The sequence below is a fragment of the Pelodiscus sinensis genome, chromosome Z (genome assembly GCF_052426305.1).
Source record: "Pelodiscus sinensis isolate ZL-2025 chromosome Z, ASM5242630v1, whole genome shotgun sequence".
NCBI lineage: Eukaryota > Metazoa > Chordata > Testudines > Trionychidae > Pelodiscus > Pelodiscus sinensis.
In genome coordinates, this window is record NC_143085.1 from 1012456 (window position 1) to 1039607 (window position 27152).

Consider the following 27152-nt stretch of genomic DNA (forward strand, 5'->3'; position numbering starts at 1 on the left):
GAGAGAGTCTATCTCTATCTATGAGAGAGTCTATCTCTCTATCTATGAGTGTCTATATGAGAGTGTCTATCTGAGAGAGAGTCTATCTCTCTGTCTATGAGAGTGAGTCTATCAGAGAGAGTGTCTATGAGAGAGTCTATCTCTCTGTCTATGAGAGAGTCTATCTGAGAGAGCGTGTCTATGAGAGAGTGTCTATCTCTATCTATGAGAGAGAGTGCCTATGAGAGAGTCTATCTCTATCTATGAGTGCCTATGAGAGAGTCTATCTCTCTATCTATGAGAGAGTCTATCTGTATCTATGAGTGTCTATCTGAGAGAGTGTCTATCTCTCTATCTATGAGAGAGTCTATCTGAGAGAGAGTCTATCTCTATCTATGAGAGTGTGTGTCTATGAGAGAGAGCGTCTATCTCTATCTATGAGAGAGTCTATCTGAGAGAGAGTCTATCTCTATCTATGAGAGTGTGTGTCTATGAGAGAGAGCGTCTATCTCTATCTATGAGAGAGTCTATCTGAGAGAGAGTCTATCTCTATCTATGAGAGTGTGTGTCTATGAGAGAGTGTCTATCTCTATCTATGAGAGAGTCTATCTCTATCTGAGAGTGTGTCTATCTGAGAGAGAGTCTATCTCTCTGTCTATGAGAGAGTCTATCTCTATCTGAGAGTGTGTCTATCTGAGAGAGAGTCTATCTCTCTGTCTATGAGAGAGTCTATCTGAGAGAGAGTCTATCTCTATCTATGAGAGAGTCTATCTCTCTGTCTATCTCTATCTGAGAGAGAGTCTATCTCTATCTATGAGTGTCTATGAGAGAGAGAGTCTATCTCTATCTATGAGAGAGCGTCTATCTCTATCTATGAGTGTGTCTATCTGAGAGAGTGTGTCTATGAGCGTGTCTATCTCTATCTATGAGTGTGTCTATCTGAGAGAGAGTCTATCTCTGTCTATGAGTGTCTATGAGAGAGAGTGTCTATCTGAGAGAGTCTATCTCTATCTATGAGTGTGTCTATCTGAGAGAGTCTATCTCTATCTATGAGTGTGTCTGTGTCTATCTGAGAGAGAGTCTGTCTCTGAGTGTCTCTGTGATCACTAGTGGTGGCTATTTGAGCCGAGGAAAGCTCGTGTCTAACAACCCAAAGTCCTGCCTAGTCCTTTATTGTGGTAAATTACAAACAGGCTTCCAGCTTCCAGGGCTCAGGCTCCCTTCTCCGTCCGGCCAGTGTCTCCGCCAGCTGCAGTGAGTCACGTGCTGCAGAGAGGGAAACAGCAGCCCTTAGTTATCACTTCTCTCCCCCCCCCCCCCCCCCCCCCGAAGGGGGCGGGTTTGCTCGTCCTGACACTGCCCGGGCAATCTAGAGATCAGCCCCCCCCCCCCGAAACCTCCTTGCTGGGCGCGCGCCTCGGGCCGGTCCGAACCCACCTTCCTGCGGGGAGGCCGCCGGGCGGCTCCGGTCTCCGGGGGCTGCGGGCGGGTCGGTCGCTCCGGACGGGGCCGCTCCGGCTTCTCCCTGCTCCGGAGGCAGCAGCCACCGCCGCTCCCCGCGCGTGAGCCGCTGGCGCCTTTATCCCCGCCCCCGGCCGCCCATTGGCTGCGGGCCGCGCGACTGCGCATGCGCCGCCGGCCCCGCCCGCCCGGGACGATGACGTCCTTGCGCGCTGCGTCACGGGGCGGAGCCTGGACTCGCCCCGGTTGCAAACGATTGACTCACACGGCTTCCTCCTGTCACCGCTGCCTGGCAAGCCCCTCGGGCGTTTCCTTTCCTGAGGCTGGCACACACCGCCCCGCCCCCTCCCGCGAGGCACCGGCGAAGCCAGACCAATCCCGTGTGCTGCACCCCCCCCCCCCTCCCGCATTGGTTAGCCAGGCTTGGCTTTTAAGGGTTGCAATTGATGGGCGAGGCTGGGCTCAGTAGCCCACAGAAAATTCCATCAGGAACCAACCCCTGGGACTGAAGGTAGGAGCCAGATTACAGGTGCAAGTTGCAGGCCGGTGTATGAATCACGCCAGCAGGGGAAAGGTGCAAGGAGCAGGGTGATTAAGGGAATCTGGGAGTGTTTCTGTCCTGGGGGGCATGAGCAGGGTACTTTATCTGGGAAGGAGAGAGGCCAGAGCGTGGAGGCAGGGTGCAGGTGGATATGTAGCCAGGAGAGCAGGGGCAGAAGTAAGGTAGTGGCACAAGGTGTACCAGTAGTTCGGACTATCTAGTTCAACCCAGCAGGGATTTAAAAATGGTGGCTCCCTGCTTATGCAAATGAAGCCCAGGAAATTCAAATCCCGGGCTTCATTTGCTGTATGCCTACATTGCCCTGCTAGTTCCAACTAGCAGGGCAGTGTAGACATACCCACAGATACTGAAGAGCGGGTTGGTCGGATGCCTGTCAGGGATGGTCTAGAGGGTGCTTGGTGCTGCTGTGAGAGCAGGGGAGTGGATTCCATGATCTCTCGCAGTCCCTTCCGGTTCTACAATTTTATGGAAACTTAAAAATGAAACAATCAAACCTCTAATAAAATTATGTCCCTTTTTAAATCTAAGGTGCTAATGTCTTCAAATCTAATACAAGCCAAAAAGTGCCTATTAATGCAAATAAACTTAGCTAGCAGCACCAAAAACCTGCAAATATTAAATATACCCGCTCAAACTACTTAAAATAAAAAAGGCATTATAATTCTCAAAAATTAAAAGACACCTACATAAAAAATTAACACAAAATAAAGAAATACTAAAAACAAATACAACAAAGCTGCTTATATGCATAATATTTCTACCTTACAATTCATCCAAATCCTAAATATATAGTTAAAATCTTTTGAAACATTTTTACAAAATATTAAACGCACATTAGCCGCAATGGTATATTAGCTAAATAAAAAGGATAATATAACAAAATACTGTAACACCCGTTTATAAAAAATGTTAATGTGAATACTGATATTTAATAGTACAAAAAATGTAATGTTCAACTATAACCCTGTAACATACATGCATTTATTTTAGGAAAACCCTTTAAACATGCTAAAATATTAAAAAACACACCTCATGCTAAAAACTACAGCATTACAGAAATAAAGCTTCTTAGCAATTATTAATGAATAATTTTAAAATTTTATACAGCAAAAAATGTAACACACGTAATCTGTTATTATGTATAAAACCCCTAAAATACACCACCTCTTTAAGTTATTAAACAATACAGTAACTCAGCCTAAACCCTTTAAAAGCAAAAGCCATTGAAACCTAGCCTGTCTACGAAACCAAACTATAAGTAAACCTAAAAGAAATTGCAAGCCAAACAAAAAAATAAGGAATATCTATCTATAAATAAGTTATTTTAAGCAATAATCTGCCACCCCACAAGAAATGTTCTTTTTCAAAAAATGTTTAAAAAATGGTTGTACTAGCTAAAAAAACCGAATCAACTATCGCAACTAATACTGTGTTTTATGTTTGTTTGTCCTACAATGCTTGCCTTCTTGCCAGCATTATTGTGTATTGTATTTTACACACACACACGATTCAGCATTTTAACTGTATTTACAAAAACCCACCCAACCAACCAAAATCTCAATGCAAAGCTCACTCTTGCTCTCAAGAAAAATGGTTTTTCCGGTGGGATGACAGATTGATACCACCACGTTGATGTTGCCACCGCGTGCACGCCCCCCCCCCCCCCCCCCCCCAGCTTCATGTCCAGAGCCCGCCCCTCCCTGGACATGGCCGTTCGCAGCACTGCTGGCGCCACCACCAGTCGTCGTCGTCGTCGTCGTCCCCCCCCCCCCCCCCCCGCTGACCAGCCGCAGCCCCTTCGCACGCCACCCTCACACCCCTACTCCTCTCCCCAGCCCCCTCCTAGAACATCAGAACTGGAAGGGACCTCAAGAGTCAAGCTGAGCAGTCTGTATTTTCCTGAGTGGTTCTTAGGTCTCTTTTTATGGACAGGCACCAGATTTGCCCTTTTCCAGGCTTCTGGAATCTCTCCCGACTTCCATGACTTTTCAAAGATGAGAGCTAAAGGCTCAGACACCTCCTCTCTCTAGATGCATTTCATCAGGCCCTGTGATGTATCTCCCCCCCCCAAACACACACCCTTTGAGATACTTGAAAGCTGCTGCTATCACATCCCCTCTCAGGCTTCTCTTTTCCAAATGACACAAGCCCAATTATTTCACTCTTCCCTCCTGGCTCATGTTCTCTAGGCCTTTAATCCTATATCCCCCACATCCACCATCCCCCTTTACCACACCACCCATCCCCCACACACAACCTACCCGCCTTCCACCCTCTCTATGCGCACCCTGCCCCCTCCCACGAACGGGCAACCTCACAAGCAAGCAAAATACAGGACTATGTAGCACTTTAAAGACTGACAAGATGGTTTATTAGATGATGAGCTTTCGTGGGCCAGACCCACTTCCTCAGATCAAATAGTGGAAGAAAGTAGTCACAAACATTTATACCAAAGGACAATCATTCATTTTTTTAATTGTACCCTTTGGTATATATGGTTGTGACTACTTTCTTCCACTATTTGATCTGAGGAAGTGGGTCTGGCCCACGAAAGCTCATCATCTAAAGTGCTACATTGTCCTGTATTTTGCTTCAACTACCCCAGACTAACATGGCTATATTTCTATCACTATTTCACAAGCAAGGAAATGGCCCCAGGGGGTCTGCAGCTGCCCCTTTGTGACACTTCAGGGGTTGCTGGGTTCCTAGGGCGGCTGGGCTCAGGATGTGGCCATGCGGGGTGCAGGGATGGGGCACCCTGAGGTTGCTGGCCTGGCGGCCTGCGAGCACCAAGAGCAACAGCAGCAAGTCAGGGCACTGAGGTCAGTGCACCGGGTGCCTCCTCACCCGCCTTGCCGGCACGTGGCTGGGCCGGAGGGAGCCAGTCTGGCTTGGGGGCTCCTCCCAGACACCCGTAGCGGGGGCGTGAGGGAGGGGGACGTGGGGATTGCAGGCTGTTGGCCGGTGAGGCTTTCTTTGATCAGCTAACAAGTCCTGTGGATAAGGGAGAAGCAGTGGGCGTGGTCTACCTAGACATTAGTAAGGCGTTTGACACTGTATAGCTAGAGGCTCAGATACCTCCTCTATCAGCTCCTTGAGTATTCTAGGTGCATTTCATCAGGCCCTGGTGACTTGCAGGCATCTAACATTTCTAGGTGATTTTTAACTTGTTCTTTTTTTATTTTATCTTCTAACCCTTCCCACTAGCATTCACTATGGTAGGCATTCCTTCAGACTTCTCGGTGAAGACCAAAACAAAGCAACCCTCCCATTTCCAAGTTTCCTGTTACTGTTTCTCCCTCCTCACTGAGCAATGGGCCTACCTTGTCCTGGTTTTCCTCTTGCTTCATGCAAATGATCCAGACAAACCGGAGAAATGGTCTGAGGTCAATAGGATGAAGTGTATTATGGACAAATGCAAAGTGCTCCACTTAGGAAGGAACAATCTGTTTCTCACATACACTGAGCGGCGACTCTCTAGGAAGCAGTCCTGCAGAAAGGGAGGGATCTAGGGGGCAGAGTAGACCACAAGCTAAATAGGAGCCAACATCGTGACAATGTTGCAAAAAAAGCAAACACGATTCTGGGCTGCATTAACAGGAGTGTTGTGAGCAAGACACGAGAAGTCATTCTGCCGCTCTACTCTGCGCTGGTTAGGCCTCAGCTGGAGTACTGTGTCCAGTTCTGGGCACCGCATTTCAAGAAAGGTGTGGAGAAGAGCAACACAAGTTATTTAAAGTCTAGAAAACATGAGCTATGAGACAAAGCTGAAGGAATTGGGCTTGTTTAGTTTGGAAAAGAGAAGACTGAGAGAGGGCAGGAGAGCAGCTTTCAAGTATCTCAAAGGGTGTCACAGGGAGGGGGGGGGATGGTTCTCCTTGGCCTCTGAGGACAGGACAAGAAGCAAGGGGCTTACGCTGCAGTGAGGGAGGTTGAGGTTGAGGTTGGACATTAGGAAAAACCTGTCACCTTACCGGTCAGGGTGATCAAACACTGGAATAAACTGCCCAGGGAGGTTGTGGAATCCCCATCACTAGAGATATTAAGAGTAGGTTGGACAGACACCTGTCAGGGATGGTCTACTCCAGACAGTGCTGGGTCCTGCCATGAGGGCAGGGGACTGGACTCGATGACCTCTCGAGGTCCCTTCCAGTTCTAGTGCGCTATGGTCCTATGAATGGAGGCAGGGGGATGGGCAGGGGAAGTGGTTAGGAGAGAATACGGGTGTAGGACTGGAGAATGGAGGTGCAGGTGTAGGGCTGAGGAGGAAGAGGGGTTAGGGAGGACGGTGGGTGTAGGATGGTGGTTCCCCCCCCCCCATGGATCACCAGTTGCTAATGAAACTCACCGCTAATTCCATAATTATGCCCGAGCCATTTTGCTAGTGCTGCAGCTAGGGAGACTGATTTCAGTTCCATTATTAACCAGATTAAGTGCTTTAACAGTCTCATGTTAGTTTATCAAACTTCATTTTACATAAAATAAAACATTCATTTATGTCCAACATAAAAGGTTTCAATGTTTTCTTTATGGCAGACGTGGGGAACCTTTTTTGGGTCAGGAGCCACTAACCCACAGAAAAATCAGTTGGGGGCCTTATAAAACCCTCCAAAAAACCCCAGCTCTCACTGATGTGACCCCCCCCCCCCCCCCCCCAACCGAGATGCCGGACAGAGCGAGGGGAAGGGAAAAGGCAGGGAGGACTGAGGTTCACAGTTTCTCACAGGCCAGATTTACTTTTCTGGGGTTCCAGAGTTAGTGGATTTTATGGGCACCCCCCCCCCTTAGGCTCTGGGGTGGGAACAAAAATGAGGGGTTCAGTGAGCAAGACAGGGCTGCCAGAGAATGGGATAGGGTGCAGGATCTGGGTGGGAGGTGGGGTGCAGAAGCAGGGTGGGGTGCAGAAGCAGGCTGGGAGTAGGGTGTCTGGCCAGGGGACTGAGCAGGAGCAAAGGAGGGTGTAAGGAGCAACCATGGATGCAGGAGCAGGATGGGGGCAGATGTCTGGCCAGCAGGCAGGGTATTTGGCCATGAGAGAGGGTGCAGAAGACATGGGGGAGGGTGTCTGGCCAGGGGCAGGGAGTGCCCGGGACTACAGCTGAGGGGGCAGACTGCCTGAGGGGGTTCAGGGAGCAGGGTGCCCTTGGGAACAGGGCTAGGGTCAAGGTGGCTGGGAGGGGGGTTTCAAGGAAATGGTGGGGCAGAGGGCAGGGAGACTGAGTGCGGTGCAGCAAGGGGGAGACTGAGTAGGTGGGTGGGGTTCTGTCTATGGCACCCTCTGGCTTGGCCCGTCCCCTCAGACCAAGTCCTCATGGGTGCAAAGCCCTGAAGGGCCCCGAGCCCCCAGCTGCCTCCTGCATGTGCAGGGTCCAGTGTCGCCTTCTCTCACCGCTGCCAGCACGGCACAGCCCAGCCTGCCGCCCGGGGAAGTGGGGGAGAAGGAGCTCCCGCCGCAGACCACCTGGGAGGCAGCCATGGACCACTGGCACCGCACTTTGAGAACCGCTGCCCTCGTCTCATCGAAAACATATTTATGTGGCACAAAGCCAACCAAAAAAACCCACCCCCGCCAAAAGTCATGTGTCTTCTCCTAGGGAAGAGACATCTTCATAGTTAAAATATTAACACACACAGGCTACGTCTACACTGGCATGATTTTCCTGAAATGCTTTTAACGGAAAACTTTTCCGTTAAAAGCATTTTTGGAAAAGAGCGTCTAGATTGGCACGGACGCTTTTCCAAAAAAAGCCCCGATTGCGAAAATGGCGATCGGGGCTTTTTTGCAGAAAACAAATCTCAGCTGTCTACACTAGCCCTTTTGCGCAAAAGGACTTTTGCCCAACCGGGAGCAGCATAGTATTTCCGCAAAAACACTGACCTCTTACATGAGATCGTCAGTGCTTTTGCGGAAATTCAAGCGGCCAGTGTAGACAGCTGGCAAGTTTTTCCGGAAAAGCGGCTGATTTTCCGGAAAAACTGGCCAGTCTAGACACAGCCAAACAGAAAAGCTGCCAAAGACAGTTTGGGCTCTCGGTTAAAAACCTAAAAAATCCCAATTCCCGCCGCCTCAAAGGACAGGTCTGAATATTATCACCCACCAAACACATCAGCAAAACGCAAAAGGCTTCTTGAAAATGCCCGTCCCTACCAATGCTCACAGCGTAAAAATCCTAGTAACAATTCATGTTCTCAAACTACACATTCCAGAATTATTAAGAAAGGGATAGAAAATAAGACCCAGAATATCTTACTGCCTCTGTATAAAACGATGGTACGCCCAAATCTTGAATACTGTGTACAGATGTGGTCTCCTCATCTCAAAAAAGATATTTTGGCCTTGGAAAGGGTTCAGAAAAGGGCAACTAAAATGATTAGGGGTTTGGAACGGGTCCCATATGAGGAGAGGTTAAAGCGACTGGGACTTTTCAGTTTAGAAAAGAGGAGACCGAGGGGGGATAGGATAGAGGTCTATAAAATCATGAGTGGTGTGGAGGGTGAATAAAGAAAACTTATTTATTCGTTCCCTAAATAGAAGAACTAGAGGACACCAAATGAAATTAATGGGGAGCAGGTTTAAAACTAATAAAAGAAAGTTCTTCTTCACACAGCGTGTAGTCAACCTGTGGAACTCCTTGCCAGAGGAGGCTGTGAAGGCTAGAACTATAATAGAGTTTAAAGAGAAGCTGGATAAATTCATGGAGGTTAGGTCCATAAAAGGCTTTTAGCCAGGGGATAAAATGGTGTCCCTGGCCTCTGTTTGTCAGAGGCTGGAGAGGGATGGCAGGAGACAAATCGCTTGATCATTGTCTTCGGTCCACCCCCTCTGGGGCACCTGGTGTTGGCCACTGTCGGTAGACAGGATACTGGGCTAGATGGACCTTTGATCTGACCCAGAACGGCCGTTCTTATGTTATGTTCTAATCACTTGCCCCCATTCCATAGTAAATCGCCTTAACCCCCTTCGTCTAGTATTGATCCAAACAACACAGGGAAAGAAATACACATGTCACAAATTAAGCTGCTTGCATCAATCAGAAACTAAAGACATTTCCAAAAATCTGCATAAAGCACTGCTCACCGCAACTTCAGTTTATCAACAGGGCAACTCCCGGGGAAAGGCAAAGGCAAAGGCTGGCTTTATCCAGTCCAAAAAAGATGAAATATTCAAATAATTGTAAAACATTAAATTAAAAACCTGTCGTCCGTAGGCCAGCATTTAAAAATGGTTCACTTCCTAGCACTAGGGAACGCCGCTGAACAATCCAATCCTCCTCATCGATTACTATGAACACGCGCCACATTTTGAAACTGCTAAAAAAAATCCAACACAGACGCCTACACAAATTTAAAAGCCCTTAAAAAAACGGTCCTTGCCTGTTATTGCTGTTCTTCGAGATGTGTTGCTCATGTCCATTCGAATTAGGTGTGCGTGCCGTGTGCACGGACTACGGAGCCTCTTTCCCCAGTGGTGTCCGTCGGGCCAGCATGGAGCCCCCTAGAGTGGCGCAGACGCAATGGTGAATAAGTGCCCCTGCTGGCCCTCCCCTCCCTCAGTTCCCTCGTGGCAAAAACTCCGAGGAAGGGGAAGTCAAGGGGTGTCAAATGGACACAAGCAACACATCTCGAAGAACAGCAGTTACAGGGACGGAACCGCTTTTTCTTCTTCGAGAGCTTGCTGATGTGCACTGGAATGAGGGATGGTCTAGAGGGTACTGGGGGCTGAGGTCCCTTACGGTTCTAGTGTTCTACGATTGTATAAACCAACGGAGGCGGAGAACACCACCGGTTAAGGCAGGGCCGACTGCAGCACCGCAACACCCTGGGCTGCGTCCTCCCTAGCACGTAATGTGCTGCAAGCGTGTGCACTGACGAGCTTGTGGCTGCCATACAGCTATAGGAACCCGCGCCAGGAAGGCTGCCAAGGAGGCCTGTGCCCGAGTGGAGTGAGCTGCGATGTGAGGCGGCCCCTTGCCTGCCAGTTCCAAACAGGAAGCAGTCCAGGAGGACAAGCTCTGGGCCAAAGCCGGCATGCCTTTCATTCTTTCCACTACTGAAATAAAGAGTTGAGGCGACCTGCAAAACTCTGTCGTCCTCTCAATGGAAAACGCCAGCGCTCGCTCTGCGTCTAGCGAGTGCAGGACCCGCTCCCTGGGGGGCTTTGGGAAGTAGATATCCTGCCACCACCACCTTAGGGAGCATGGCTGGATGGGGGCAGACGCACCCTGCCCGCCAAAGAGACGTGTACGGAGGGTCGACAGCGCCCTAAGTTCTGAAACCCTCCCTTGATGATGTGATCGCCACGTTGAATGACAGGTGTCTACGGGAACACATGGCCACCAGTTCGAAAGGCAGGCACAGCAGCCTGGTGAGCACCAGGTTGAGATCCCACGGTGGCACCGGGTACCTGACGCGTGGGCACAGCCTGTCCACTCCTTTACGGAAGAGGAAGTCACTCACCATGGTGCAGTAACGACAGTTCTTAGAGATGTGTCCGCACGGGTGCTCCACTGTAGGTGTCGGGCTCGTCCCTGCACTGCAGCGCTGGGACGAGCCCGACACTCTCGACCACGGGATTAGTGAACACGGATCTCCCTCCCCCCCCAGGGTGGAAAGCCACTAGAGCTGCCAGATGCACCCTCGGGGAGACGTAGATAGACCCGTCTGATGTAACAAAGGTGGCGGGACAGGTGTTCTTAAGGGCTGCACTCCCTTTCGTAATGCCCACTCGGAAAAATGTCTCCACTTGGCCGAGTAAGCGGCTCTCATGGAGGGCTTCCTGCTTCCCAACTGGACCCTCCTAGCTGCTTCCCAACTGGACCCTCCTAGCTGCTTCCGAACGTGCCTGCTTTGCCTCCGTCAGCCGGTCAGGTGGAGAGAGAAGTTCGGGTAGCCCTCCCCCTGGTCCTGGGTGATTAGACCGTGGGCAGGGCTATGGGTTCAAAACCCATCCTGTCTGGGCCATTCAGGGCTATTAGACTGACCGTTGCCTTGTGTATCAGGGGAAACATGGAGGAGGCCTGGGGGCCAATCGGTTACTAAAGCACCCCCCGGAGCCAGGTAAGGGTAGTAAGCCGGACACTTCTTGTTTCTGTGAGAAGCGAAGAGCTCCACCATGGGATAATCCCACTGGAAGATCTCCTCTCACAGCTGTCCCTTGAGCGACCGCTCATGGCCCTCTACTCCTCTGGGTCTGACCGAGACCTCCGTCCCCATTGGTGTTATTGTTATTATTGCCTGGGTTACGAGGCCTGCGCCTGGCTCGGTCAGGTCTAAAGGCCTGGTAAGGAGGCCTCTGCGTGGCCGGGGTATGTATGCCCAGAGGTCTAAGCGTCTGCTGAGAGAACACGTCTTTTCCCTCAAATGGCAGGTCCTGGAGAGTGTTCTGCATGTCAGGGACTATCCCAGAGACCTGTGACCAAGCCCTGCGGTGCATCACGATCCCTGTGGCCACTGTGCATGCCGCCGAGACAGCCACCTCCAGTGCCGCCTGCAGCGCTGTGCGCGAAAGGATCCTCCTTGAACCTGTCTAGCATCCGCATGCCTGCGGGTTAGCAATGCGCCGCTGAGGGCCCTCCGGCACGTACGCCTTTCTGCTCCCTGCTTTTGGGGGTAGGCCTCGGTTGGCCTCGTCCCGCCACCTGAACCAGCAGGGAGCCCATGCCTGGTCTGGGGAACGAAACAGCATCGTTGCACCCCGTTCTGAGTGGGCGGGAGAGATGCCGGCGTCTGCCCTGGACACAGTGGTAATATTAGCCCCAGGTTTATTCAGTGGCAGTGCCCCCTACCTTGGTGCATCGGTGGATAAAATGTCGACCATGGGGTCCGAATCCTCGTCGACGACCTCCGCCTGTACCCCCAGCTTTGCTGCCAAGCGATGTAGCAGCTCCTGGTGGGCTCTAGCGTCCCTGCTTCGCACGGATGGAGCAGGGACTCGTCGGGAGGAAAAGGAGGACTCCCTGATTGGCAGTTGGTCCTGGGGTGGCAGGAGTTCCCAAGCCCTCACCCTCATGGGACAAGGTACCTCTCTCTGCGGGCTGCCCCTGTACTCAGAGGTGGGGGCCCTGGACACCAATGGGGGACCCCTGGACCGAGAAACATCAGAGCCCTCAGAGAGTAGCAGCGGGCCCTGCATTTGGTGGTAGGCCCGTTGTGGCTGCATGGGAGATGGCCATGTCTGATGGGGCTGGGACTCCCGGTGCTGAGGTCTAATCGAAAGATGCCCCTGACTGCACTGATTCTGCATCAGATTCTGCCGAAGAGTCCGATACAGACCAGGGCGGAGCCAAAGACTCATTTTCCCCGGTGCACGGGGGGGGCCCTCATCTGTGACGGTGCCGCCGGAAGCAGGCCACTCCTCCCGTCCCCGTGCCCCGACCATCCTGGTGCCGATGATGTTCCCGGTGCCACCAAGGCTACCGGTGCCGCAGTGAAATGACTTGTCTGTCCCGAGTGTCTGATTTGCTGAGACGTCTGGACCGGTGAGGCCATGAGCTCTAGCAGCTCCCTCGCAGAGGCAAAGGTCTCAGAGATGGATGGTCTGTCCACGCGTAAGGGCCCTTGGCCTGGGCTTGTCTGCGTTGAGCCAAGTGGTGCCTAGAGGGCCCTGGAACGTCTCGGTGTCGCAGAGGCGAGTCTTGTCAGGTGTGCGAGCCCGGTGCCGACTCCCATGCCCTCGCTTCCCCAGAGAGCTCCCTCTAGGCTGTCTCTTCTTCGGTAGCGGCGACTGGGACCGGTGCCATGGCGTGTCCCGGTGCGGCTGAGACGTCACATACCGACACCGGTGCCCGCTCTGACGCTGACTGACGTGCAGACTCCATAAGGGGTAACTTCAGACGGGACGCTCTATCCCTCTTCATGCGGGGTTTAAAACTCTTGCAGATTTTGCAAGGATCTGTCCGGTGGCCCTCCCCTGGATACTTTAAACACGAGTCATGGGGGTCCGCACAGGGCTTAAATTCCTGCGGGCCTGGCATCACCCTCCCCCGGAGGGGAAAGGAACGTTAATACTAAAACACCTACCTACGTAAGTGCGCCACAGACCACAACTGCGCTGGGCTGCGACATCAGAGAGACAAGGCGCTCCAGCTGTGTCACGGGCGGCAAGAGGGACCGGAGGGAGGGGAGGCCGGCGGGGGCACATTCACCATTGCGTCGGCGCCACTCCAAGGGGCTCCCTGCTGGCCTGACGGATCCCGCCGGGGAATCCGGGCGCACGTGCACATCTAATTCAAACACACGTGGGCAAGCATCCGAAGAAGAATTCTTCGTACAAAAAACAAACAAAAACAAACAATTCTTCACAAACACCCTTGGCTAGACAAAGCACAGAAATGTGAATTGTGAGCTGGCACAGAAAGCACCGCAACGTGTCACCGTGTTAGCACATCTTTTCCAAAAAACCATCGTTTTTCAACACAAATATATTAGGGGCGGGGCCCCGCTCTCCAGCCACGCCCCCTCCCCCAGGATAGACAACCCCAGCTGCTGGGTAAGACCAGGCTGAGGTGTGGCATTCCTGGCCTGCCCCAGCTCTCTCCCCTGGACGATGCCCCTCCTCCCCCCACCCCCACTATCAGAGGGTTGCGCCAGGCCACAGCCGGCCCAGCTCTCTCCCTCCACATGCCGGACGCCAGTGGGGTCATGCCGGGCCAGGGCAAGGACCGCGGCTCTCTTCCTCCGGACGCCGGTGGGGTCGTGCCGAGCCGGGGCCGCAGCTGGCCCTGCTCTCTCCCTCCGGATGCCGGTGGGGTCGTGTCCGGACGCCAGTGGGGTCGTGCCGGGCCGGGGCCAGGACCGCGGCTCGCTCCCTCCGGACGCCGGTGGGGTCGTGCCGGGCCGGGGCCAGGACCGCGGCTCGCTCCCTCCGGACGCCGGTGGGGTCGTGCCGGGCTGGGGCCAGGACCGCGGCTCGCTCCCTCCGGACGCCGGTGGGGTCGTGCCGGGCCGGGGCCAGGACCGCGGCTCGCTCCCTCCGGACGCCGGTGGGGTCGTGCCGGGCCGGGGCCAGGACCGCGGCTCGCTCCCTCCGGACGCCGGTGGGGTCGTGTCCGGACGCCAGTGGGGTCGTGCCGGGCTGGGGCCAGGACCGCGGCTCGCTCCATCCGGACGCCGGTGGGGTCGGGCCAGCAGCTGGGCGGGAGAGGAAGGGGGAAGAGCTGGAGCTGGCGTGGCCTCGGAGGGACTACCTACCCCCAGAGAGAGGAGGGCTGGCGAATGTAGCGAGCAGGAGGCGCAGCCCCCTACTTATTCCTAAATAATGACAAAAAAGCTGCCATGGATCTAAACTGAAGCTCTCTGCCAAGTCCTGGCCCTCAGTGGCCGTTGCCAGCCCTCTTCCGAAACTAAACCCCTTCCCCTTCCCAGTGGCAAAGTGCCGGCCGCACTCCTGGGTCTGGAGCGAATCCCAAGGCCAATGTACAATCACTCCTAGGTACTCTTCAGAGCGATCTAGCGGGGGGATTATTTTGGGGAGGGTCTGTGGCCTGTGCGATCCATCTAGATCAGCGCTCCCCAACGTGTGCTGTGGGCCCACCTAACGGGTCTGCAGCCACAAAGCCTCGCAGCTGCCGTGTCGGCCAAGAGGAGCTGCGGGAGGCGGCGTGGCCCAGGCCGCCGGACCTAGCAGTGAAATCGCAGCCCACGCTGAGCAACACTGATCAGGAGGATCACAGTGACCCCTCGTGGCCTGATTCCTTGGGCCTGTCCTGGTTCCCTATTTCGGAAGGGAAACGAGGCTGCCTTTGAACTGTCTGCGATGCGCAGTGGGTCACAGAACGGCCCAGAGCAGAAAGTGCCCTGCAGTGGGGACACCTGAGGCTCTGCCCTAGGGCCCCCAACACGGAGGGGGGGGTCGAGCCCAGCCTGGCTGGGGAGACAAGGACTGGCACCCAGGATAGTGGGAGCAAGGTCTCGGACCCTTTCCTTCCCCCATTTCGTGGGCTGGCACGGAAGCCGGAGAGCTCGCCGCCTGCCCAGGACCACTGGCCCACTTCGCTAGGTAACTAGTCTCACTTGTTCTGAGCACAATGGCTCATGCCCCCGCACAGGCAGGCGGCCCAGAGCATTCTGGGAATCTACGAGAGTTGCTTTGCTTGCCTGCTGAGCGCTGGCTGCACCCCGAAGGGTCAGCCATGGCTGGGAGACGTGGTCCCGTCCCCAGGCTAACACTTCGTACTATTCACAGCAATTGCTTAAAGAGCGGCACCAAATCCATAGCTGGGCAAATGACGGGCCAGCCTGACGCGGGCGTTTCCTGCCCACTCTGCTCTCTGCTGCGTATCGACAGAAACTCGGCCCCCGCCCCACCTTGTTCTCCCGAGCGCCGGGCCGGGCCGCTCCCTGCTGCAGTGACACGTACCTTGGCGAGGCTGTCCCTTGGCTGTGGCAACGGCAGGCGATCCTGGTGCAGGCCTACGGCCATCACGGCGACGCCGGCGCCCGCGGGGACGTGCGGGGCCCGCTCGCCTCGGGTGGCTTCCGCGCGGGGCTGGGAACGCGGCCGCTGAAGAACACAAACATACAGAGGTGAAAGCTGCCCTGGCCCCTTCCCACGTTATTGGAGTCTAAAGCTCACTGCTGCGCCCATGGGGGGGGGTTGCCCCCAAAGTCTGTACAAAGGGGCCACGTGAGGTGACCCATGAAAGCTTCTGTTTACTGACGCTGTGTGTGCTACTCACAGGCTTGTACAGTATCTGTGTGTGGAGTGATACAGACGCACTCCGGGCTGGTGCTGGGGAATTCTGTCTGAGGCTGCGGGGGGCATGTGCACAGGAGAGCAGCCCCAGCTCCTCCCAGCAGGAGGCGCTGAAGGGAGGCCGGGGGGGGGCGCCGCGCACAGGAGAGCAGCCCCAGCTTCTCCCAGCAGGAGGCGCTGAAGGGAGGCCGGGGGGGGGGGGGGGCGCCGCGCACAGGAGAGCAGCCCCAGCTCCTCCCAGCAGGAGGCGCTGAAGGGAGGGGGGGGGGGGGGGGGGGGGTTCGCACAGGAGAGCAGCCCCAGCTTCTCCCAGCAGGAGGCGCTGAAGGGAGGCCGGGAGGGGGGGGGGGGGGGGCGCTGCGCACAGGAGAGCAGCCCCAGCTTCTCCCAGCAGGAGGCGCTGAAGGGAGGCCGGGGGGGGGGGCGCCGCGCACAGGAGAGCAGCCCCAGCTCCTCCCAGCAGGAGGCGCTGAAGGGAGGCCGGGGGGGGGGGGGGGGGGGGCGCCGCGCACAGGAGAGCAGCCCCAGCTCCTCCCAGCAGGAGGCGCAGAAGGGAGGCCGGGGGGGGGGGGGGGGGCACCGCGCACAGGAGAGCAGCCCCAGCTCCTCCCAGCAGGAGGCGCTGAAGGGAGGCCGGGGGGGGGGGGGCACCGCGCACAGGAGAGCAGCCCCAGCTCCTCCCAGCAGGAGGCGCAGAAGGGAGGCCGGGGGGGGACACACCGCGCACAGAAGAGCAGCCCCAGCTCCTCCCAGCAGGAGGCGCAGAAGGGAGGCCGGGGGGGGGACACACCGCGCACAGGAGAGCAGCCCCAGCTCCTCCCAGCAGGAGGCGCAGAAGGGAGGCCGGGGGGGGGACACACCGCGCACAGGAGAGCAGCCCCAGCTACACCAGTCCCAGCCTACGGATAAAGGGAAGCAGCGCGCTCCGAGTCTCGTTTGTCCAGGACAGGCCGTGGCAGGGCGCTGCATGCGCCCCACCCCCTGCATGGGTTACCAAGAGGCGAGTAAATCTTGAAGGTCACCAGACACCAATGCCATTAAAAGAGTTACCGTGTCGCATCCCTAATGAGGGGCCGGAGACGGAAGCGGCGCTAGAATCATTAGAGTGCCAGACACTGGAGACTGCAGCCAGGAAAGTGCTGCACAAGGCTTTTCGCCTCAGTCCCCCTCCGCCCTGCGCACCCTTGGCAGAAAGCTCTCCTGCTGTAAATCAGTCCTTCCGAGTCTCAGATTGCAGGGAAAATCCCTTCAGCCAGCATCTTCCAGGGACGGCAGGGAGCGGTGCGGCAGCGCCTGTCCCCTCTGCGGGCGGCTGAGAGGCTGCTCGGAGCTGTACCACAAAGGTGAGACTGGACTCCAGGGAGCGCCCTAAAGCCCCACGTAGATCAGCATGGCCTTACGTAGACAGCCTGCCTTGTAAGGACTCGGGACAGAACACAAATCTGCCCCAAAGAACTTCTCTAACCACATATGTATATCACCTATCAGGCCCACCCAGGAGGGGGAGATGGGCTCATCGCCTCCGGGCCCAGAGACTGCAGCAGCAGTGGCAGCTGGAGCTGAGGGCCCTTTAAATCACCCCACATGGCACATGCTGGGTGGCAGAGGGCTGGGGAGAGGGGGGCAGTGCAGCATGGTCTAGGTGGCACTAAGAGCTGGCTGCTCCCAGCATCCTTGTTAAAGTCCTGGCCTTCACATCCTCTGGCAAGGAGTTCCACAGGTTGACTGCACTGTGTGAAAAATACTTCCTTTTGTTTTAAACCTGCTACCTACTCATTTCATTTAGTGACCCCTAGTTCTTGTGTTATGGGAACAAGTCGATAACTTTTCCTTAGTCACTTTCTCCACACCCATCATGATTTTATGGACCTCTATTCTAGCCCCTCCATGGACTCCTCTTTTCTACGCTGAACATTCACAGTTTTATTCAACTCACCTCCTACAGCAGCCATTCCAAACCCCGTTTCTGAACAATCCCGAGATCTCTTTTTTGAGCTATCCCAGCATAGGCACTTTTATGCAGGAGTAATATCGCCCCTTGGGGTGGGGTGTGTACGGCTTTCACCATACTGGGCCACAATGACAACACTTAATCCGTGCCTTCGATGCAACCCATGGAATTACTGAACACACCTCACAAGCCCCTGCTTCATCTTTAAACAGGGCGCTTGGCTGCGGAAGCACCAACATCTACAGAGTTGCGGGGTTTTTAAAGCAGCGCCCAGCCCTTGCAATAGCGAAGACAACCCTGCAAACATGGACAGACTGCAGCCCATCCGTGGTGTTTTGCTGAGTCAGCAGACAGCTTCAGTGCCTTTGCAGTTGCTCAGACTGTGTCAAGCTGCAGCCGAGGGACGAGAGGAGCCCCAGCCCTCGGCAAACGTCTCGTTTGACGGATTTCACTGAATGCAGACAAGCACTTCTTGGGCACTTTCTCCTGCAATATTTCACCAACTACTTTGGCCAGATACTCAGCACAGATTTTGTTCAAACACCACGGATGCAGTGCGTCCAACCGTTCCATAGACAGCTTCCAGCCACGTGGCCAGCCCTAGGGACAGGTTACACTTTTCAAATGCATTAACCAGAGCAGGTAGTGCCACAAGCAGCACCCACACTCTGCAGCTAGGCCGTGGATGTGCGGAGGTTTTAAATACAGTCATTATGACAACGAACAGTGCCTTCGTTCACTCACCCCACGTTCTCCGCTCCCGAGGAGCTGCACAGACCTGCCCCGACGACACGCGACAGCGCTAACGGCGCTGAGACCTGGGAGGGGGAGGAGGACGCTTGGGGCTGTAGAGGCTTTCTGCAGACTCAACTCTGCAGCAGCAGCTCCACTCCCTCACATTCCCAAGGGCACCCTTGCCACCATGAGAGCTAGAGGAGAAGTACATTAGCTGGTGCCTCCACACAAATACAGCTTGGACCGCCTTGGTCCGGCACTGAAATAATTACCAAGTAGGCTATTTCAGAATCAACCCCACGACGAGACGAGCGGGAGCTCACATCTGTGCAACTCTTGTGTCAGGCTCTCTGCAGACTCAACACCGCTGCAGCAGTTCCACTCTCTCACATTCCCAAGGGCACCCTTGCCACCCGAGAGCTAGACACACAGACAGGCAATGAAAGTGGAGATCCCGGGGCAAAGGACTGACTTGGAAACAAACCCTGCAGCTGTGGAATCGCAGGCCCTTACCAATGCCTCGTGATTACACACAGTGCACAACCGCTCCACTCCTGCCAACGGAAAGGGCTGAGGGAGGAGAACGCAGCACAGGTATCTGTCACTATTCAAGCCCTATTTTTATCAAGGGAAAAAGTGGGGCGTGCGCCCCGTTTGGTTTCTTTAAGACGTTTAAAGAACACGTGAAAGGAGGTTCCGTATACATTTTTCTGCTTGTTTTTTGAGACAATGCAAAAGTATCTTATACCTTCAAAATAGCAGGAATATCAAGTTTCATCCTCCTTGTTTTCACTAAAGGATTCCATTGATGACTCAGCATGCCTCGGTTCGACTTCCTCGGGCAATGTTTCACCGCTGCGGGATCTATGCTGTCGTACATCTGCTAGTCCTCTCCTCGGCCGTCCAGTCCCATGGCAAGGCCTGCATTTCTAATGGAGAAAAGACACTTGTTTTTAATCGGTCATGCTTTAACAACAAAAGGAGCCCAGCATGTTTTCCTTTCCCATGAGCTGTGTCTGCAGCTCCCAGCGCACCTAACCACAGTGGGCCTTCATCAAGAGACAGGCGCTCCACAAAACTCAGCCAGCCAGCTGCTCCCTCCACGCGTGGCAGCTCCAGACAAGAGCATGGCCTGCTGGGATCATCTGTCTGTGTCCCTCACTCCTCCGTACTAAAGACGATGGGCAACTGCAATTGGTTTCACTTCATGCGTGTCTGCAGAGGCTCTTGGACACTGTGGGCACAACTGACTTCATTAGTCTAGCGCACGATTGCATAAGAACATGAGAACGGCCGTACTGGGTCAGCCCAAAGGTCCATCCAGCCCAGTATCCTGTCTGCCCACAGTGGCCAGCACCAGGTGCCCCAGAGAGGGTGGACCGAAGACAATGATCAAGCGATTTGTCTCCTGCCATCCCTCTCCAGCCTCTGACAAACAGAGGCCAAGAACACCATTTTATCCCCTGGCTAAAAGCCTTTTATGGACCTAACCTCCGTGAAATTATCTAGCTTCTCTTTCAACTCTGTTCTAGTCCTAGCCTTCACAGCCTCCTCAGGCGAGGAGTTCCACAGGTTGACTACGCGCTGTGTGAAGAAGAACTTTCTTTTATTAGTTTTAAACCTGCCACCCATTCATTTCATTTGGTGTCCTCTAGTTCTTCTATTATGGGAACTAATAAATAACTTTTCTTTATCCGCCCTCTCCACACCACTCATGATTTTATAGACCTCTTATCATATCCCCCCTCAGTCTCCTCATCTGTGACGTAGTGGGGGTACCTTGCTGGTTGCTATGCTGGGCAGTGAGCTGTGGGTGACCTCCACTGGCTGCTGGCTGTAGCACGGCCCAGCAGGGCAGGGGATGAGTCATTATGCAAAGGGGTCAAGTATCAGAGGGGTAGCCGTGTTAGTCTGAATCTGCAAAAGCGACGAGGAGTCCTGTGGCACCTTATAGACTAACTGAAGTGTAGGAGCATAAGCTTTCGTGGGCAAAGACACATGCATCTGACGAAGTGGGTCTTTGCCCACGAAAGCTTATGCTCCTACACTTCAGTTAGTCTATAAGGTGCCACAGGACTCTTCGTCGCTTATGCAAAGGAGGTCTCTCAACCTGTCAGACCAGCTACCCCCAGGGAGAGGAACAAAGGAAGGTGGAATGCTGCCCTGGCTGGGGGGCAAGGCTGGAAGAGAGTTGGTTAGTTTCTGTCTGTGAGCATGGAGGAGACAGCCTAGGGAAAGGGGCTGGAATTTAGGGGCCCAGTCTCCCCCATCTCAAAGGGGACTGAGGCATCCTGGGGTACAGGAGACGGGAAAACCCGATGCGCCGTCACAGCATCTCCAGCAGGACTGGCAAAAGACACCCCCAAAATGAAAATCACCACCGAATAAACGCAAGCAAATAACCTGCAGCTGCTCAGTTAATGCCTCACACACCTAAGCAGCGCTCCCGCTGCTGTACGACATGGCCAGATCCGAGGCAGTGACTAAGCAGCAGCTGGTGTGCACGCAGCTACTCCCTGTGTGCTGCAGTCACTGCTCCCGCTAAGTCCGGGGACAGCAGCCTCTGGCTCTCAATTCTGCAGCTCGAGCTCAGCACCTCGTTGCTTCCCCCCACAGCAGGTAACTCGCGCTGGTGCTCGAGCCTCGCAGCCCCTCACAAGATTCAAGAGCCAAAACGAGGTTCCTGGGGGGGGAAGGAAGAAGGCAGAAAGCCCTGAGCCCCCCGCCGGATCCGGCTCGCAGGGAAGAAAGGGCCGTGTGCTGCAGCTTTCCTTTCCCCTCCCTCAGCTGGGGGAACAACAGCGCAGACACGCACTTCATGGAGGCTTGTCCTGCCGTTCCCACTGGTCGGAATCCAGCCAATGGGAGCAGCAGGAGGCCGTGCCAGGGATGCCAGGCACGTGAAACCAAGTGCCCTGAGGCTAAGACCCTGCACCCCCCAGCCCACTCACTAACGGCCCTGCCGAGACCCGACACCCCCCAGCCCACCTCATCAACGCCCTGCCGAGACCCGACACTCCCCAGCCCCCCTCACTCACGGCCCTGCCGAGACCCGACACCCCCCAGCCTCTCTCACTCACCGCCCTGCCGAGACCCGACACCCCAGCCCCCCTCGCTCACCGCCCTGCCGAGACCCGACACCCCAGCCCACCGCATCAACGCCCTGCCGAGACCCGACACCCCAGCCCACCGCATCAACGCCCTGCCGAGACCCGACACCCCAGCCCCCCTCACTCACCGCCCTGCTGAGACCCGTCACCTCCAACTCGCCTCACTCACCGCCCTGCCGAGACCCTACATCCCAGCTCCCTTACTCACACCCCCGAAGCCGAGACCCACACCCCCAACTCTCTCTCACACACTGGGGATGTTAAATTTTGATTCATTAACTACTCAAATAGTTCATGGGATTCCCCTCGACTATTCAGTTAGTCCCACGTTTCTCAAACTGTGGGTCCCAACCCTCCAGGGGGTTGCGAGCAACTTAGAGGGGGGTCGTGGTATCACAAAGTTTGAGAACCTCTGAATTAGTCAATAAGGACTAGCACAGCGTTCTGCCTTGAAATGTACCAGACCCCCCAGCAGGAACTCTTGTACATTCCAAAGCTGGAATACCAGGGCTGCACCCCTGCCCTCTCCCACAGAGCTGAAGCTGATAGAGGCAGCAAGGAGGGGGAAGCAACTAGTCGATTAGTGTGTCAACTATCGGATAAGCTTTTGCTTACTGGATAGTGGACTAATCAGTCTGGGGGGGCCCCACAAAATCCACTAACCCACGAACCCCAGAAGAGTCAATTTGGCCTGAGGCCTTGAACATCAGACCACCCAGCACAGGGGAGTGAGGTGTTTCAGTTGGGGGGGGGGGGCACATTAGTGAGGGTTGGGGGTTTTTCCTTTTGCTTCTCACTTGTGTGGTCCCCAAACCTGCCATAAAGACAGTTGAAACCTTCTGTGTTGGGCATAAGATTTTACTTTGAAGCCTGGCCACAACACTCCTGCCCCCCCCCCCGCACGTCCCTGCCCTGAGCTCCCCGCCCCCCAGCACCCCCCACCCTCCTGCCACAACACTCCTGCCCCCCCCCGCACGTCCCTGCCCTGAGCTCCCCGCCCCCCAGCACCCCCCACCCTCCTGCCACAACACTCCTGCCCCCCCCGCACGTCCCTGCCCTGAGCTCCCCGCCCCCAGCACCCCCCACCCTCCTGCCACAACACTCCTGCCCCCCCCGCACGTCCCTGCCCTGAGCTCCCCGCCCCCCAGCACCCCCCACCCTCCTGCCACAACACTCCTGCCCCCCCCGCACGTCCCTGCCCTGAGCTCCCCGCCCCCCAGCACCCCCCACCCTCCTGCCACAACACTCCTGCCCCCCCCCGCACGTCCCTGCCCTGAGCTCCCCGCCCCCCAGCACCCCCCACCCTCCTGCCACAACACTCCTGCCCCCCCCGCACGTCCCTGCCCTGAGCTCCCCGCCCCCCAGCACCCCCCACCCTCCTGCCACAACACTCCTGCCCCCCCCGCACGTCCCTGCCCTGAGCTCCCCGCCCCCCAGCACCCCCCACCCTCCTGCCACAACACTCCTGCCCCCCCCCGCACGTCCCTGCCCTGAGCTCCCCGCCCCCCAGCACCCCCCACCCTCCTGCCACAACACTCCTGCCCCCCCCCGCACGTCCCTGCCCTGAGCTCCCCGCCCCCCAGCACCCCCCACCCTCCTGCCACAACACTCCTGCCCCCCCCGCACGTCCCTGCCCTGAGCTCCCCGCCCCCAGCACCCCCCACCCCCCCACCCTCCTGCCACAACACTCCTGCCCCCCCCGCACGTCCCTGCCCTGAGCTCCCCGCCCCCCAGCACCCCCCACCCTCCTGCCACAACACTCCTGCCCCCCCCGCACGTCCCTGCCCTGAGCTCCCCGCCCCCCAGCACCCCCCACCCTCCTGCCACAACACTCCTGCCCCCCCCGCACGTCCCTGCCCTGAGCTCCCCGCCCCCCAGCACCCCCCACCCTCCTGCCACAACACTCCTGCCCCCCCCCGCACGTCCCTGCCCTGAGCTCCCCGCCCCCCAGCACCCCCCACCCTCCTGCCACAACACTCCTGCCCCCCCCCGCACGTCCCTGCCCTGAGCTCCCCGCCCCCCAGCACCCCCCACCCTCCTGCCACAACACTCCTGCCCCCCCCGCACGTCCCTGCCCTGAGCTCCCCGCCCCCCAGCACCCCCCACCCTCCTGCCACAACACTCCTGCCCCCCCCCGCACGTCCCTGCCCTGAGCTCCCCGCCCCCCAGCACCCCCCACCCTCCTGCCACAACACTCCTGCCCCCCCCGCACGTCCCTGCCCTGAGCTCCCCGCCCCCCAGCACCCCCCACCCTCCTGCCACAACACTCCTGCCCCCCCCGCACGTCCCTGCCCTGAGCTCCCCGCCCCCCAGCACCCCCCACCCTCCTGCCACAACACTCCTGCCCCCCCCGCACGTCCCTGCCCTGAGCTCCCCGCCCCCCAGCACCCCCCACCCTCCTGCCACAACACTCCTGCCCCCCCGCACGTCCCTGCCCTGAGCTCCCCGCCCCCCAGCACCCCCCACCCTCCTGCCACAACACTCCTGCCCCCCCCGCACGTCCCTGCCCTGAGCTCCCCGCCCCCCAGCACCCCCCACCCTCCTGCCACAACACTCCTGCCCCCCCCGCACGTCCCTGCCCTGAGCTCCCCGCCCCCCAGCACCCCCCACCCTCCTGCCACAACACTCCTGCCCCCCCCGCACGTCCCTGCCCTGAGCTCCCCGCCCCCCAGCACCCCCCACCCTCCTGCCACAACACTCCTGCCCCCCCCGCACGTCCCTGCCCTGAGCTCCCCGCCCCCCAGCACCCCCCACCCTCCTGCCACAACACTCCTGCCCCCCCCGCACGTCCCTGCCCTGAGCTCCCCGCCCCCCAGCACCCCCCACCCTCCTGCCACAACACTCCTGCCCCCCCCGCACGTCCCTGCCCTGAGCTCCCCGCCCCCCAGCACCCCCCACCCTCCTGCCACAACACTCCTGCCCCCCCCGCACGTCCCTGCCCTGAGCTCCCCGCCCCCCAGCACCCCCCACCCTCCTGCCACAACACTCCTGCCCCCCCCGCACGTCCCTGCCCTGAGCTCCCCGCCCCCCAGCACCCCCCACCCTCCTGCCACAACACTCCTGCCCCCCCCGCACGTCCCTGCCCTGAGCTCCCCGCCCCCCAGCACCCCCCACCCTCCTGCCACAACACTCCTGCCCCCCCGCACGTCCCTGCCCTGAGCTCCCCGCCCCCCAGCACCCCCCACCCTCCTGCCACAACACTCCTGCCCCCCCGCACGTCCCTGCCCTGAGCTCCCCGCCCCCCAGCACCCCCCACCCTCGTGCCACAACACTCCTGCCCCCGCGCACGTCCCTGCCCTGAGCTCCCCGCCCCCCAGCACCCCCCACCCTCCTGCCACAACACTCCTGCCCCCCCCGCACGTCCCTGCCCTGAGCTCCCCGCCCCCCAGCACCCCCCACCCTCCTGCCACAACACTCCTGCCCCCCCCGCACGTCCCTGCCCTGAGCTCCCCGCCCCCCAGCACCCCCCACCCTCCTGCCACAACACTCCTGCCCCCCCCGCACGTCCCTGCCCTGAGCTCCCCGCCCCCCAGCACCCCCCACCCTCCTGCCACAACACTCCTGCCCCCCCCCGCACGTCCCTGCCCTGAGCTCCCCGCCCCCCTGCCACAACACTCCTGCGCCCCGCACGCGCCGGCCCAACCGCCGCCCAGGAGCCGTTGGCGCCACTAACGGTCTCCGCGCGGACCGCTTACCAGCGCTGCCTGCAGCGCGCGGAGATATCCCAGCATGCCCTACGGCACGTCTCCCAGCATGCACCGGGCGCCTCCGGGCTCGCTCGGGCGGCTTCGGCAACGCTCGGTCCTTTCCGCCTCCTCCCCTCGGGCGGCTTCGGCAACGCTCGGTCCTTTCCGCCTCCTCCCCTCGGGCGGCTTCGGCAACGCTCGGCCCTTTCCGCCCCCTCCCCTCTGGAGGCTTCGGCAACGCTCGGCCCTTTCCGACCCCTCCCCTCGGGCGGTTTCGGCAACGCTCGGCCCTTTCCGACCCCTCCCATCTGGAGGCTTCGGCAACGCTCGGCCCTTTCCGCCTCCTCCCCTCTGGAGGCTTCGGCAACGCTCGGCCCTTTCCGACCCCTCCCATCTGGAGGCTTCGGCAACGCTCGGCCCTTTCCGCCCCCTCCCCTCTGGAGGCTTCGGCAACGCTCGGCCCTTTCCGACCCCTCCCCTCGGGCGGTTTCGGCAACGCTCGGCCCTTTCCGACCCCTCCCCTCGGGCGGCTTCGGCAACGCTCGGCCCTTTCCGCCTCGCTCGGGTCAGAGAGGCTCAAAACAGCCTTGGGAGCTTCGGCAAGTTCCGGCTGCACGCGGAGCAGTCCGGCTGCTCCTGGGGCCATCCAGACTGGGCCAGGCCCGTCCATGGGGCCCTTGGGGCAAGTTGGCAAGGTCCAGGCAGAAGTGGCCCCCCAGGAGGAGGCTAAGGGGCTGTGAAAGAGTGAGAGTGGGGACCCAGGAGAGGACTCTTGACTTCTTCCCAGCACACAAGAACCAGGGTCACCCAATGACATTCATGGGCAGCAGGTTTTAAACAAACCAAGGGGAGTTTTTCGTCACTCAGCGCGCAGCCAACCTGTGGAACTCCTCGCCAGAGGATGTGGTGAAGACCAAGACCTTAGCAGAGCTCAAAAAAGAGCTAGATAAATTCATGGAGGTTAGGTCCATCAATGGCTATAGGCCAGGGTGGGTAGGAAGCGTGTCCCTGGCCTCTGTTTGTCTTGAGGTGGGTGGCAGGGGAGGGATCACGTGAGGGTGTCCCTGTTCTGTTCCCTCCCTCTGGGACACCTGGCCTTGGCCACTGTGGGCAGACGGGACACTGGGCTGGACGGACCTTTGGTCTGACCCAGTCTGGCCATTCCTATATTCACATCCCAGGTCCCCCTTAGCCCCAGCCCCCAAACTCCACACCCGTTTCCCACCTAGTCCCAGAGCCCCAAAGCCCAATGCCAGGCCCAAGACCCCCAGCCTCCCATCTAATCCCAGCCTCAGCTCCCAACACAGGCTGGGTTGGACTGTACTGATTAGGTCTTACACAGCAGCTGGACAAAGGATTATGCCCTTCTCAGTGCAGGCCAGCCCCTAGGCTGCTCCATTCTCCACCAGCATTTCCTGCACAAGGTTGAGCATAGGCAGCGTGCCCTGACTTGTGTGGATTAACCCGCCCCCCTACCCCCACGCTCAGCCAGAGCCCCTGTCCCATTCACAACCCCTGCACTGCAGAGCCACGGGCCTCCCAGCCACCAGCCCGCACCCCCCCCAGCGCACTGCAGAGCCACGGGCCTCCCAGCCACCAGCCAACACCCCCCCTGCACACTGCAGAGCCACGGGCCTCCCAGCCACCAGCCCGCACCCCCCCCTGCGCACTGCAGAGCCACGGGCCTCCCAGCCACCAGCCAACACCCCCCCTGCGCACTGCAGAGCCACGGGCCTCCCAGCCACCAGCCAACACCCCCCCTGCACACTGCAGAGCCACGGGCCTCCCAGCCACCAGCCCGCACCCCCCCCCAGCGCACTGCAGAGCCACGGGCCTCCCAGCCACCAGCCAACACCCCCCCTGCATACTGCAGAGCCACGAGCCTCCCAGCCACCAGCCCGCACCCCCCCCCCTGCGCACTGCAGAGCCACGGGCCTCCCAGCCACCAGCCAACACCCCCCCTGCGCACTGCAGA

At 57.8% G+C, this 27152-nt stretch overlaps 1 protein-coding gene across 8 annotated transcripts; it reads right to left on the reverse strand.

The window, feature by feature from the left end:
- Positions 1-1135: 1135 nt before the first annotated feature.
- On the reverse strand, positions 1136-25322 carry LOC149520646 (uncharacterized). 8 transcript variants are annotated; one of them, XM_089775192.1, is made up of 5 exons: positions 19416-19896; positions 19130-19310; positions 15360-15503; positions 13022-13264; positions 1136-1245 (listed from the first exon to the last, which is right to left on the reverse strand). In XM_089775192.1, the coding sequence occupies exons 2-4, from the start codon at positions 19259-19261 to the stop codon at positions 13022-13024; spliced, it is 519 nt and encodes a 172-aa protein (XP_089631318.1). In that variant the 5' UTR covers positions 19262-19310; positions 19416-19896; the 3' UTR covers positions 1136-1245. The 8 variants fall into 8 exon arrangements, with proteins under 8 accessions (XP_089631318.1, XP_089631320.1, XP_089631315.1 ...); XM_089775189.1 differs by lacking the exon at positions 1136-1245 and adding an exon at positions 25187-25284 and having other exon boundaries at positions 5778-14131; positions 19416-19615; XM_089775188.1 differs by lacking the exon at positions 1136-1245 and adding an exon at positions 20815-21363 and having other exon boundaries at positions 5778-14131; positions 19416-19615.
- Between the last annotated feature and the right edge of the window lie 1830 nt (positions 25323-27152).